General features: G+C 37.3%; 1 protein-coding gene across 2 annotated transcripts in view; it reads left to right on the plus strand.

The window, feature by feature from the left end:
- Nucleotides 1-15137, plus strand: part of anapc2 (anaphase promoting complex subunit 2) — a 52256-nt gene that overhangs the window by 31075 nt on the left and 6044 nt on the right. For both annotated transcript variants that reach the window (XM_069934178.1, XM_069934181.1), the window contains exons 8-11: nt 661-802; nt 4691-4766; nt 13778-13963; nt 14919-15048. In XM_069934178.1, the coding sequence (XP_069790279.1) occupies nt 661-802; nt 4691-4766; nt 13778-13963; nt 14919-15048 (534 nt within the window). The remainder of the gene's footprint in view (nt 1-660; nt 803-4690; nt 4767-13777; nt 13964-14918; nt 15049-15137) is intronic.

Raw genomic sequence — 15137 nt, forward strand, 5'->3', positions numbered from 1 at the left:
TGAACATTTTAATCGAGGATTCCTGATCAAGTTAACATGGAAATAAGAGGAAAAGTCAGTGCAAATTTTATTTGGGGGAATACGAAAATAGCCTTCAGAGATTTAGATTTCTTATTCTGTTGCGAGATCACCATTTTGTGGCATAGTAAGCTGGTATAAATAACATCCTACTAATGAACCAAATTTGTAGATTGGAACCTCATGTTCAGAACGGTGAGGTTTATTTTGTGAGGTACTTGCATGTTTATATGCAGCAATGAAAAAAATAGTATTTGGGATTACTTTCCAGCAAACTCTTGCCTCTCAATTCTTCAGTCGCTCTGCCACAAAACATTTTTTTTAAATTTTAGATTGGGAGTTGTTCTGGTAAATCTTAATCTATTTAAAAGATTTATCAGCAGTGCTTCCTTGTTTTAATCATTCATACATTTCTTGAACCAATACCAACAGCAGAGGCAAAGCTCCGAAAAAAAACCTGTCTTGTATGTTATCCTCTTCTCGTGCAGGATTTTATTGTTTGAAGGAAAATGTGATGTAATTTAGTAAACCAGCCTTTTAAATTTAAAGCAAAAGTCAAAGCGAGTCTTTTGCATTTTTGCTATTTGGTCCATTTTTCTGTCATTACCAGAATGTCTGTTGCACTTCTCAACTTGATTTCAGGTAAATCAGGTTCCAAGCGAAGGTCTTCTGATATCATCACCTTGCTGGTCAGCATTTATGGCAGCAAAGAGCTTTTTATCAATGAATATCGTACACTTCTGGCTGACCGAATACTCCATCATTTTAGCTACATCACTTCCAGGTACCAAGAAGCTTGTGCTTTTGTACTGACCTCCTTTGATTCTATGTGACTTCAGAGTTAGTGATCAGTAATCTTACTGAGATTGAAATAAAAACTAATTTCAAAATTGCATCTCAATTCCCCTGTAGTAACTGTTTTAATTTGCAATAATATTTGTTTAATATTTAATGAAGTAAAGCATCCAAGAGCACTTGGTGAGGGCATTATCAAACAGAATTTGATATTGAGCCCTGTGTGATGTCAAGTCAAGTGATTTGAAAACTTGGTCAAAATGATAAGACTTCAGGAAATCTTAAGGGTAGAAGGAGTTACTGAATGCCTTTGGGCATTAAAGCATAGAAGTGTCAGAGGTCAGACCTTCAAGTGGTCATAGCGTTGGAGGTGGGTATGCAGCGAGATCATGACAGCAGGCAAGAATTTGGCTCCAATTTCTTATAGCTTATCATTAGCTAGTTTGCCTTTTGGGCTTTGGCTCAAGAGGCTTCAGTGGGCAGAGGCTGAGACCGAGCATATCTGGATTTGGGTAAGATTGTATATTTGTCACAGATCTGGTCAGTGAGAGTGAGGCCATCGTAGATAGGAGATATAGCCAAGTGGTCTCACCAGGGCCATGGGAGGAGGATCAGTGGGTTACAGTTAGGAGAGGGAAAGGGAAGAGACAGGTTCAAGAGAGGGTCCCTGTGCGTAGCCCTCAATAATAGGTACTCCTCCTTGAGTACTGTTGGTGGGGGGGGGGTACAGTCAGGCTGGGGAAAGCATCCGTGGCTGTACCTCTGGTACAAGGTCGGTCTCTGTAGCCCAGAAGGGTAGGGAAAGGAAGAGGAGGGTAATAGTTATAGAGGATTCAATGGTCAGGAGGACAGATAGGGGATTCTGTGGATACGATAAAGAAAACCTGATGGAAGTTTGCCTCCCTAGTGCCAGGGTCCAAGATATAACTTCTCGTGTCTAAGACATCCTGGGGGGGGGAGGGTAATGAGCCAGAGGTCATGGTACATGTTGGTACCAACAACATAAGGAGGAAGTGTGAAGTGGTCCTAAAAAAATTAATATAGGGAGTTAGGTAGGGAGCTAAAAAGAAGGACCGCAAAGGGGGTAATCTCTGGATTATTCCTGTGCCACACGATAGTGAGGGCAAGAATAGTATCAGCTGGAGGATTAATGCATGGCTGAAGGGGTGGAGTAAGGGCCAGGGATTAGAGTTCTTGGATCACTGGGACCTTTTTGGGGGGAGGTGGGACCTGTACTGAATGGACAGATTGCATCTGAATCTCAGTAAGACTAGGAACCTGGCAGGGGCATTTGCTAGGGCTACTAAGGAGGCTTTAAACTAGTATGGTTGGGAGAAGGGGTCCATATAGGGAGGACAGCAGAGAGCAGGTTTTTCCTCAAATAGAGGAGGCTTGTAGAAAAGGTTTGGGGGGTGGAAAGGCAGGTGATCGAGAAGGAAAATGATCGATGATGATAATAAATAAGAGTTTACCATAAAGATGGGGACAAGCAGAAGGTAAGATGTGGGAAATCTCTGAAATGCATTTACTTTTGTAAGGACGGTGGACGAGCTGAAGATGTGGATAGACTCTTGGCATTATGACGTGGTGGCGATTAGTGAGACGTGGTTGCAGGAGGGTTGTGACTGGCAGCTAAATATTTTGGGATTTTGCTGCTTTTGGTATGATAAGATTGGAGGGGTAAGAGGGGGTGGGGTCTAGCATTGCTTGTCAGGGAAAATATTACAGTGGTGCTGATGCAAGATAGATTGGAGGGCTCGTCAAGGGAAGTGGTATGGGTGGAATTTAAAAATTGAAAAGGATTTGGATGATGGAGTGGTAAATTGGGTTAGTATTAGGGGAGTTGTGGATAGTGAAGATGGCTTTCAGGGACTGCAGAAGGATTTGGACTGTTTATAAGAGTGGGCTGAAAGATGGCAGATGGAGTTTAATGCAGATAAGTGTGAAGTGCTTCATTTTGGGAAGAATAATCAAAACAGGACATATGCAGTGAAAGGGAGGGCACTGAGGAATGCTGAGGAACAGAGAGATCTTGGAATAACGGGTCATCATTCTTTGAAAGTGGATTCTCATGTAGATAGGGTGGTAAAGAAAACTTTTGGTATGCTGGCCTTTATAAATCAAAGCAGAAAGAATAGAAGTTGGGAGGTGATGTTGAGACTATTCAAGGCATTGGTGAGGCCAAATTTGGAATACTATGTGCATTTCTGGTCCCCAAATTATAGGAAGGATGTCAGTAAGGTAGAGAGGGTGCAGAGAAGATTTACTAAAATGTTGTCGGTATTGCAGTATCTGGAATACAAGGAAAGATTGATTAGACTGGGTCTTTATTCATTGGAGCGTAGAAGGTTGAGGGGGGATTTGATAGAGGTATTTATTTGATAGGGGGATAGATAGAGTAGATGTGAATAGGCTCTTCCTCTTGAGGGTACGTGAGATTGGAATGAGGGGCCATAAGTTAAGGGTTAGGGGGCAAAAATTTAAAAGTAACATGAGAGGGAGCTTCTTGACTCAGAGAGTGGCGGCCGAGTGGAATGACTTTCTGAAAGAGGTAGTTGCAGCAAGGTCAATTTTGCCATATAAGAAAAATTTGGATAAGTGCATTGATGTGAAGGGAGCAGGTAAGAGGAGATCACTTAAATTGGTACGGTCTAGAGGGGCCGATATGGCCTGTTTTTGGACTGTAATTGTTATAAGTATGATTTCTACAAAATTCTCTAGATTAGAGAGTGAGGCTGTCTTCTACACTGTTTAACTTGCTGTTGGTTAGACATAACCTAGGAGGAGGCAACTCAGGACTATTATCGTAATACAAAGAAGGAAATGCCAAGGACATCTGTTTTAGGAATTAGCAAGCATCCCTTGTTGACTTCCTGTTTTTGGATGATATTTTGACGTGGATCCCATCCTTTGTTCTGCCATGCTGCTATTCTGAACCCATTGCCTTTCCTGTTCCATGCAAAATGCACTGAGCAAATTGGCAGGAGACCATACCTTTTCTGTTGCCCCTGAAGCAATGTTCAGTTATTCCATTCCTGCCTCCCAGATTGCTCAGATCAGTTTTGGATTTCAGCATGATGGGCCTTGATGTTGGATGTGTAATTGTACGTAATGCTGAAGAATCTGTGGGATGCAATCTCACCGCGTCCTTAAAAGTTGCATCAAAACTTCCATACTCATTTTTAAAATGACAGAAGGAGAAGAAGACGAAATGAACTGACCCAGTATGTAGAAGTAGAAGACACAAATTTCTTGTTTATTTTCATTGTGTGACGACATTGTTTAATGGGTTTAATGTATCATATATGTTGAACGTTGAGTGAGTGGGGAGGGGGGTTTGAAGGAGGGAGGGAAGGGAGGGGGGAAAAGGGGAGAAAATGACACAGTGTATATTCAAGAGGGAAATGTTTGTGTGTATTTTGGTCAGTATGGTTCATAGTGTGAAAAATTTAAAAAAAATTTAAAAAAACTTCCATACTCCTACAGTCCATACCATTTACACCTTTACATCAGCCTTGTTATTGGCTGCATCTGCTTTGTGTTTCATGAACACATAAAACCCATTCATGAATCCCATGTTCCTTTGAGCCATGTCATTTAGTAGTCTCAGTCCTCCTCAATCCTTACTCAGCATGTAGTGACAAGATTACTTTAACCATTAATTTGTTAACTCTTTAGAACTCTTTCTCTCTGTTTTTGTACTTCTGGCTATCACTATCTTGCATTCTAATTTTTCTTATTAGTTTATAGTTATACTTGAGTTTTTCTGTGTTCAGTCTGTCGAATTGCATCAAATTGCCATTTCTTCTGGGTTCAAAAGAACTATGTGCTTTGTGACAGGAATTTTAATTATTTACATGTGACTGCTTTGCTACAGGGAGATACGAAACTTGGAGCTGCTGAAGCTACGCTTTGGAGAGGCTCAGATGCACTTCTGTGAAGTAATGTTGAAGGTCAGTAGAAAGGACTGGGTATTAAGTTATGTTACCTGCTGTTTAAAACTCGCTCCCCTGACCCCAAGGTTAACAACTCAAGTTTGATAAGTTGGGGAGGGCATGGCCATGCGAAGATCTTAGATATGCTTTGGTTGATCTCTCCATGAAAGGTACTAAATAGATGGTCAAAACTTGAAAATCAAGATTTATTTGATCAAAAATGGATAAAACTAGCACGGAAAATCTAAGGAAGCTAACAACAAAGATTGAAGAAGCTCCTATTTAACTGGGAATATCAGGTGAAAGTCCAAAAGGGAGTGGTGCAAAAATGGTGACAGGACTGGCAGAACCAGGTAAAAGTAGGGAGTTGGGTCAAGAATTGAGCATCATCCTGGAAAAAATGGAGAATATGAAATGGTGATGAGAGATATGACGGGAAAAAAATGACCAAAATAATAGAAATTGTTGAAGACCGGATGGAGAGAATGGGTCAAACAGAGTTTGAATTGACGAAAATGCTTGAAAAACTTGAGGCTTTTGTGGGGGTGGGTGGTGAGCCAAAGAATGGGAGTTGGATAAACAAGGACTGCTTGACAAAATTGACCATATGGAGAACTTTAGTCAATGAAATAATGTCCGAATTATTGGACTAAAGGAAGGAATTGAGGAAAGAGACCCAGTGAACTTTTTTTTTCAAAAATGGATCCCACAAGTATTGGGGAAAAGACAAATTTGGAGAAAAACTGCATATCGAGACAGCTCACTGAACACGGTCCCAGAAGAGCTGGCGATCAGAGACCAAGACCAGTTCTGGTGAGACTTTAAGCTACCGAGAACGGGAGATAATTCTGGGAGCAGCATATGATTACTCTAAGCAGAATAATGGCCTTCCCGAGGTTGATCATGAAAAGGTTCTATTTTTTCAAGATTTTAGCCTGACCTTGATTAAGCAAAGAAAATAACTTGAAGGTGTAAAAGACAACTATGTGTTTAACAACTTGAAATACTCAATGAGGGTCAAAGTAGTGGAAGGAAACTGACGATTTTTCAAGAACAAAACGAGGTGGAAGACTTCCTATGAAATTTATGAAGAAAAAAAAATCAAGTTTGTCGAGGGAGAAGATTGTGACTATTTATAATGGAACTAAGTAAAAGTTGTTTTTTTCATTTTTACAAAACCGTCTTCCATTTATTGTTTAAAAGTATATAGAAATGGTCACGGAGAGTTCAGTAAAGGGAAAAGCAATCTGGGAAAAATGGTAGCAGGGTTGAAACTCCAGTCTAAGGGAGAAAATGGTGCCTGGAAAGGAGTAGCAAAAAAAGATGGTGCCAAAGGGAGGGGTTCTTCTTCCTTGAGTGATTCCACAGGCTTTTTTCGCGGACTTTTGGGGCTCGTCACCGATGGGGCAGGGACATTGTGTGTTTTTCTTAGAAGAAGGATCACTTTATTATTTAAAGAGTCAAATAGATTTTACTGTTTAAAAAAAATATTGATTTAAAGAAAAAAACATTAACATTTATTAGTTTTAATGTTAATGGAATTAACGGGAAAGTGGGGAGAAAACCGGGTCTTGGCATACCTAAAAAAATTGAAGGCATATATAGTCTTTTTACAAGAAACACATCTTAACAAATTGGAACATGCAAAATTAAAAAGAGGATGGGTGGGGCAACTAATATTGTCTTCATTTGGATCAAAAGCAAGAGGTGTAGCGATTTTAATTAATAAAAATATACCAATAAATAATGGAAGAGACATTAATGGATCAAGCTGGAAGACTTGTAATGGCACACTGAAAAATTGATGCAGAATCATGGATGTTTATGAACATTTACGCTCCAAACTATGATGATGAAGTCTTTATGAAGGATATCTTTTTCAAAACCATAGGGGAAAAAAACAAAATATCTTGATTGGAAGAGATTTCAATTTTTGTTTAGATCCAATATCAGTCAAATCAACGAGAATAATAAGGGGGTGGGGGGAGAGCTGGCAGGGCAGTTCCAGCTGCATGGGGAATTATAGGTAACGAAGACAGTAATTGCTCCCGCATTGAGCCATCATTGCGATCCGGTGCGGTGCTCCGTAAACTCTGGGCTCACCAGCACTGGACCCCTTCTGCTGCGTCAGGAGTTAAATGAGGGGGTCTGACAGACCGACAGGTTAGGTGCAAGGTGTTATGATAATGGAAAAGCAAGGAATTACGTATAGAAGTGCTTTAATTATTAAAGGAAGGATTTCTATGAATTTATTAAGAGACAGATGGAAATATTTTATGAAAACAATCTTCCTTCCACTGACAATAGTTTTCTAATTTGGGATACGCTTAAAGCTTATCTGAGGGGACAAATTATTTCTTATACTATAAATCTTAAGAAAGAATATGCAAGAGAATTAGAAGGTCTAGAGAAGGATATAATAAAATTGGTTAAAAAAAAATACCAGATGTCAGGAACATAAGAAAAATAGAATGTTAAAGAACAAAAAATTACCAATATAATACACTACGAGCATATAGAACAGAAAAAAAGATACTAAAAACGAAACAAAAATATTATGAACTAAAAGAATGGGCACATAAAATGTTATCTTGGCAGGTTGAAGCAGAGTAGTCATCCAGAATGATAAATACAATAGAAACGGAAACGTCTACTAAAAAAACATATAATCAAAAGGAAATAAATAATACATATAGACAATGCTATATGAAACTATATAAATCAGAATTAGTATGAGATGAAAATGAGATGGAAAATTTCTTAACAAATGTTGAAATTCCTAAACTAGAAGAGAGAGAAAGGGATGACTTAGATGCGCCTTTTACAAGGGAAGAAATAGAAGTCCCTTTCATGCCAAGTCTCTGCCTGGATGCTGGCTATAAGCGTGGAAGGAAAAATATAAATGTACCTTTTGCATCGCATTCATGTTGAGCGGAGCCTGATGGCTCCCTGGCCTGCTGGCCCCCACTGACCGCCCCGCCCTAAGGGGTTCATGGAGGGAGAAGGGTGAGGGGGTGGGAGAGAGAGGGAGGTGGGTCGCTGTCTGATGGTGTCATCGCGACTTCATTAGCCAGACGCTTTCAGTGATATTACATTCACGCGAGGTGGCAGAGTGCGCCATTCCGCCGATGATTTTTTCCCGAGAGGGATTGCAGACGGTGCCTTGGAGCCAGCCATGGTGCATTCATAGAGGTAAGTCTTCCAATGTAAGGGCGGAAAATCTTTGCCTTTGCAGTTGGGCTTTTTCACTGCATGAAAGGGCCTAGAGAAAGCTCTGGGTACTTGATAAACTGGAGGAAGATGAGTTCCCTCTCGAGTTCTATAGATAATTTAAAGATCTGTTGATATCTCTATTGATGGATGCGTTAGACCAGGTGGTGGAGAGCCAAACCCAGAAATTGTTTCAACTGTTATAATTACAGTGCTACCGAAGAAAGGTAGAGACCCATTAAAAACCTCATCATCCAGACCAATATCACTCCTGAATGCAGACTATAAAATTCTAGTAAAGGCCACGAGTCAACAGATTAGGAGAGTATTTACCAAAATTAATACATTCAGATCAGGTGGGATTTGTGGAAGACGTTCTTTTTTTTTAAATTTTTTATTTTTCACACCATAAATCACGTTAGCCATGATATACACTTTTTCTTTTTCACACATATACAGTGTCTTTTTCTCCCCCCCCTCCCTCCTCCCAAGCCACCCCCCCACCCCCCCTCTCATCCATTTTAGGTATACAATCTAGGTTGCATTAAGCCAGTCAGACAATGTTGTCATTCAACAAAAATACACCAGAAATTCTACTGAGTCCATTCATTTCTTTCCTTCTCCTTCCATCAACTTAGGTAATGTTTGTTCCCGGTAGGTTTTCGCTATTGTATTTAATGTAAGGCTCCCATACTTGTTCGAATATTTCAATATTATTTCTTAAACTATATGTTATTTTTTCTAATGGAATACATTTATTCATTTCTATATACCATTGTTGTATTTTCAAATTATCTTCCAATTTCCAGGTTGACATAATACATTTTTTTGCTACGGCTAGGGCTATCTTAACAAATCTTTTTTGTGCATCCTCCAAATCAATTCCAAATTCTTTGTTTTTTATGTTACTTAGGAGAAAGATCTCTGGATTCTTTGGTATATTGTTTTCTGTTATTTTATTTAATATCTGATTGAGATCATCCCAAAATTTTTCTACTCTCTCACATGTCCAGATTGCATGAATTGTTGTTCCCATTTCTTTTTTACATCGAAAACATCTATCAGATACTGTTGGGTCCCATTTATTTAACTTTTGCGGTGTAATGTATAGTCTGTGTAACCAATTATATTGTATCACACGTAGCCTCGTATTTATTGTATTTCTCATCGTTCCAGAACATAATTTCTCCCATGTTTCCTTTTTTATCTTTATATTTAAATCTTGTTCCCATTTTTGTTTAGTTTTACCATTTGTTTCCTCATTCTCCTTTTCTTGCAGTTTAATATACATATTTGTTATAAATCTTTTGATTAACATTGTATCTGTAATCACATATTCAAGGTTACTTCCCTTTGGTAAACTCAAATTGCTTCCTAATTTATCTTTCAAGTAGGATCTCAGTTGGTAATATGCCAGCGCTGTATCTCCAGTTATATTGTACTTATCTCTCATTCAAAGGATAAGAATCTACTTCCTGAAAAACAATTTTCTATTCTTTTAATCCCTTTTTTTTCCCATTTTCTAAAGGAAAGGTTGTCTATTGTAAAAGGGAGTAGCTTATTTTGCGTCAATATTAGTTTTGGTAATTGATAATTTGTTTTATTTCTTTCTACATGAATCTTCTTCCAAATATTGAGGAGATGATGTAATACTGGAGAAGTTCTATGTTGTACCAGTTTTTCGTCCCATTTATATAATATGTGTTCAGGTATCTTTTCCCCTATTTTATCTAATTCTAATCTCGTCCAGTCTGGTTTTTCCCTTGTTTGATAAAAATCTGATAGGTATCTTAATTGTGCGGCTCTATAATAATTTTTGAAGTTTGGCAATTGTAAGCCTCCTTGTTTATACCATTCTGTTAATTTATCTAGTGCTATCCTCGGTTTCCCCCCTCTCCATAAAAATTTCCTTATTATTTTCTTTAACTCTTTGAAGAATTTTTCTGTCAGTTGTATTGGCAATGCCTGAAATAAGTATAGTATCCTTGGAAAAATGTTCATTTTAATACAGTTTATCCTTCCTATCTGTGTTAGTGGTAGCTCTTTCCAATGTTCTAAATCGTCCTGTAATTTTTTCATTAGTGGATTGTAATTGGGTTTATATAATTGGCCTAGATTTTTGTTTATTTGTACACCTAGGTATCTTATTGCCTGCATTTGCCATCTGAATGGGGATTCCTTCTTAAATTTTGAGAAATCCGCATTATTCATAGGCATTGCTTCACTTTTATTTACGTTTATCTTGTAACCCGACACTTCTCCATATTCCTTCAATTTCTTATATAATTCTTTTATTGATAGTTCTGGTTCTGTTAAGTACACTATCACATCATCCGCAAATAGACTGATTTTATATTCCCTGTCTTATTTTTATTCCTTTTATATTATTATCTATTCTTATCAATTCTGCTAGTGGTTCTATAGCTAGCGCAAACAATAACGGTGATAGTGGGCATCCCTGGCGCGTTGACGTGCTTAAGTTAAATTGCTTTGCTACATGTCCATTTACTGTCACTTTCGCTAACGGTCCCTTATATAATGCTTTAATCCAATTAATATACTTCTCCGGTAAACTGAATTTTTGCAATACTTTGAACAAATAATTCCATTCTACTCTGTCGAAGGCCTTCTCTGCGTCTAAAGCAACTGCTACTGCAGGTGCTTTATTTCCTTCTACTGCATGAATTAAGTTAATAAATTTACAAATATTGTCTGTTGTGCGTCTTTTTTTGATAAATCCAGTTTGGTCTAAATTTACCATTTTCGGTACCTGTTCTGCTAATCTGTTTGCTAATAGTTTAGCTATTATCTTATAATCTGTGTTTAGTAAAGATATTGGTCTATATGACGCTGGTGAGAGTGGATCTTTCCCTTGTTTTAGTATTACTGTAATTATTGCTGTTTTACATGAATCTGGTAAGTTTTGTGTCTCATCAATCTGGTTGATTACATCCAGGAGGGGCGGTATTAATAAGTCTTTAAATGTTTTGTAGAATTCTATTGGAAATCCATCCTCTCCTGGTGTCTTATTATTTGGTAATTTTTTTATTATCTCTTGTATTTCTACTGTTCCAAATGGTTCTGTTAATTTATTTTGTTCCTCTATTTGTAGTTTTGGTAGTTCAATTTTAGTCAAAAATTCATCTATTTTCCCTTCTTTCCCTTCGTTTTCAGTTCGGTATAATTGTTCATAGAATTCTCTAAAGTTTTCCTTAATTTCTTTTGGATTATATGTAATTTGTTTGTCTTTTTTCCTTGTTGCCAATACCATTTTCTTAGTTTGCTCTGTCTTAAGCTGCCATGCTAGGATTTTGTGTGTTTTTTCACCTAGTTCATAATATTTCTGTTTTGTCTTCATTATATTCTTCTCTACCTTATATGTTTGTAATGTTTCATATTTTATTTTTTTATCCGCCAATTCTCTTCTTTTAGTTGTATCTTCCTTCATTGCTAATTTTTTTTCCATGTTTACTATTTCCCTTTCCAACTGCTCTGTTTCCTGATTATAGTCCTTCTTCATCTTGGTTACATAACTTATTATTTGCCCTCTAATGAATGCTTTCATTGCGTCCCATAGTATAAACTTATCTTCCACTGATTCCGTATTTACTTCAAAATACATTTTTAATTGTTTTTCAATAAATTCTCTAAAATCCTGTCTTTTAAGTAACATGGGGTTTAATCTCCATCTATACATTCTTGGAGGGATGTCCTCTAGCTTTACTGTCAGTATTAAGGGTGAATGGTCCGATAGCATTCTCGCTTTATATTCTGTTTTTCTTACTCTATCCTGCATACTAGCTGATAACAAAAATAGGTCTATTCTTGAGTATGTTTTATGTCTAGTCGAGTAGTATGAGTATTCCTTTTCTTTTGGGTTTTGTTTCCTCCATATATCCACAAGTTTCATTTCTTGCATTGATTTAATTATAAATTTGGTTACTTTGTTCTTCCTGTTAATTTTTTTCCCCGTTTTATCCATATTTGGATCCAAATTCAGATTGAAATCCCCTCCTATTAGTATGTTCCCTTGCGTATTAGCTACCTTCAAAAAGATATCTTGCATAAACTTTTGATCTTCTTCGTTAGGTGAATATATATTAAGTAGATTCCAAAGCTCCGAATATATCTGACATTTTATCATAACATATCTCCCTGCTGGATCTATTATTTCCTCTTCTATTGTAAATGGCACATTTTTGCTAATTAATATAGCCACTCCTCTTGCTTTTGAATTATACGATGCTGCTGTTACATGTCCTACCCAATCTCTTTTTAATTTCTTGTGCTCCAATTCAGTTAAGTGTGTTTCTTGGACAAATGCTATATCAATTTTTTCCTTTTTCAGTAAATTTAGTAGTTTCTTCCTTTTAATTTGGTTATGTATTCCATTAATATTTAAAGTCATATAGTTCAGCGTAGCCATTTTATATTTTGTTTATCTTCTCTTTCCGTCTTTCCATCATTACCTTTCCTCCTTTTCCATTTCTGTTTTCTTATTTTCAACTCTTTATAAGACAACATTCCTACAACATCCAACATTTTCCTTATTCTCCTATTTCTATCTTCTTTATCCCCAATCTCCCCTTCCCCTCCTGAGTTGTCCTTTATCCCTTGTCGGACAACCACATCTCCCCTCTCCATTTGGATTTGCGAATCCACTCGCAAGCGTCAACTGATTTTGCAGTGACCGCTATTTTCCCCCACCCAGCCCCCCCAGAAAAGATTTCACTTTTCATATGTCACAAAGGTCACTCTTTTAATTCCCTCCTTATTCTCTCTATTCCATTACCTTCCCTTATTAATTCTTGTCTATACTATCTATATTTTCCTCTAATTACAGATACATTCACGTATGCACATTGTCTCTATTCACTCTTATACCTCTTTACCCGCATACATATCAATCGTGATCATTTTTACTCTCATTACCCGTCTTCATCCCTCAGTCTATTTTTGTCTTTACCCACATACATATCAATCGTGATCATTTTTACTCTCATTACCCGTCTTCATCCCTCAGTCTATTTTTGTAATGGTTCTGCAAATTTTCGTGCTTCTTCTGGATCCGAGAATAGTCTGTTTTGTTGTCCTGGAATAAATATTTTCAATACCACTGGATGTTTTAGTATAAATTTATACCCTTTCTTCCATAAAATCGCCTTTGCTGTATTGAACTCTTTTCTCTTCTTTAGGAGGTCAAAACTTATATCTGGATAAATGAAGATTTTTTGCCCTTTATACTCCAGTGGTTTGTTGCCCTCTCTTACTTTTTCCATTGTCTTCTCCAGAACCGTGGAAGACGTTCTTCAAATAGTCTAGGTAGATTAGTCAATATAATACATAAGGCAAAATCAAGATTCAATCCAAACATAACTATTTCTTTAGATTCAGAAAAGGCATTTGACTAACTAGAATTGTCTTATATAAAACATTGGAAAAATTCGGCAGAGGTAGAAAATTTATAAATTGGATAAAAACTTTATAATAAGCCACAAGATTAAAATTATAACTCATAACCAAACGCCATCTATTTTTCCTTGAGTAGATCGAGTAAACAGGGGTATCCTCTATCTCCAGCATTATTCATCCTAGCTATTGATTCTCTGGTGTAGATTATAAGAAAAGATTCAGATATTAAGGGCTTCAAAGTTGATCAGGAAGAATATAAAATTAGTTTATTTGCTGGTGATGTGCTATTATAAATGTCTGACCCGGCTGAATCGTTGATAAGATTACAAACAATATTAGAAAAATATGTTAGAATATCAGGTATAATTTATAATTTACTGTATGAACCTTTGGGTTTTGTTCTTTAGGATGTAGCAGATTCTCGAAGAATAAACAGTCATATTCATGAGGAGGAACAAGAGGGTCCCTTGCACCTGAACGCAATGATACTATCTGGTGAGTTTTGGCCTCCATTGAAGGAAGAGAAACTAGAGCTCCCTCCTGAAGTGAAGGAAGCAATGGATGGTTATACCAAGAAGTACGAGAAGTTAAAAGTAAGTATTATGTATTTGTAAAAATTCCTTTCTTTAATGATTAAAGTCTCAGTGAAGTTTAAATTTGGAAAAGATGGGACATGATGATCGAGGTTTATTGATAGACATGGATTACAAGTCTCATCTTCATCTTATCCTGCTTACCAGGACGGTAATTGCTGGTCTTTGAAGTAATAATCTTGCTTGAAGTAGCATATCCCACCCAAACTCGGTTGAGAAGACCATCCTGTGCAATGCTCATCCAGTGGTATTGTCACCAGCAGTGCGGAAGATCTATAGGGTTTTCCTTCTAGCCACTCCTTTGAAGATGCACTTCACTGCTGTCAGGCTCCCTTCCCAAATCAAAACTGAGATCGCATGATAGTTGGAAATGAAGCATGCCTAACACAGCACTCGCGTGAGGAAGCTGTTTGTTGATTCTAAATCTTGATACCCCATGTTTGTAATCACACTTTACGGTTTACTCATGAAGTTGATCTGTTCATGTATGACATGTTTTCTGTTGAGCCCTGATGTGTTGGCATGAATTGGGCTTTCCCATTGAAGATGCTTTTGGGTTTCGCAGACACCAAGTTATTTTTTAGAGGCTTAACATTTTTACCTATTTCTCCAAGTCTTAGGATGAAAGGTAGTAAGATAGTATCAAGGAAAAAGCTTGATGAAATTGTATTTTGATCCTCCTTGGGTTCGATAATGTTTAACTGTGGATTCTGACTCTCCCAGAATCATTAAAAGTCATCAATCTAAAACAAGGATTTTAGGAAACTGGAAAAGATACAAGGTGTTTTCATTCTGATAAGTGATTAGAAAACTTTCTTTATTTTTGAGATCTGCAAGTTTGTCCCTGAAGTGTTGATGGAATAATGGTGTAACTGGCCTTGAAGGTTTTCTTTGAGCTTGTTTTTTTTTCCCTCCGAGCTCCCTGAATTTCATTGGATGGTTTCACTTTTTGCAGGCCATGAGATCTTTGAACTGGAAGCCTCATTTAGGAAATGCTGATCTGGAGATTGAACTGGCAGATCGAACATTGTCTGTGTCTGTTTCCCCCGTCCATGCGGCGATTATTATGCACTTCCAGCAGAAAAGTAAGAATCTGTTCGATTGCTGAAGAATCAATTTAAAATATGATCTCGGAATATGTTACCCTACTTCAAGGCAAATACTAATTGTTCAT

The sequence above is a fragment of the Narcine bancroftii genome, chromosome 1, assembly GCF_036971445.1.
Source record: "Narcine bancroftii isolate sNarBan1 chromosome 1, sNarBan1.hap1, whole genome shotgun sequence".
NCBI classification, from domain to species: Eukaryota; Metazoa; Chordata; class Chondrichthyes; order Torpediniformes; family Narcinidae; genus Narcine; species Narcine bancroftii.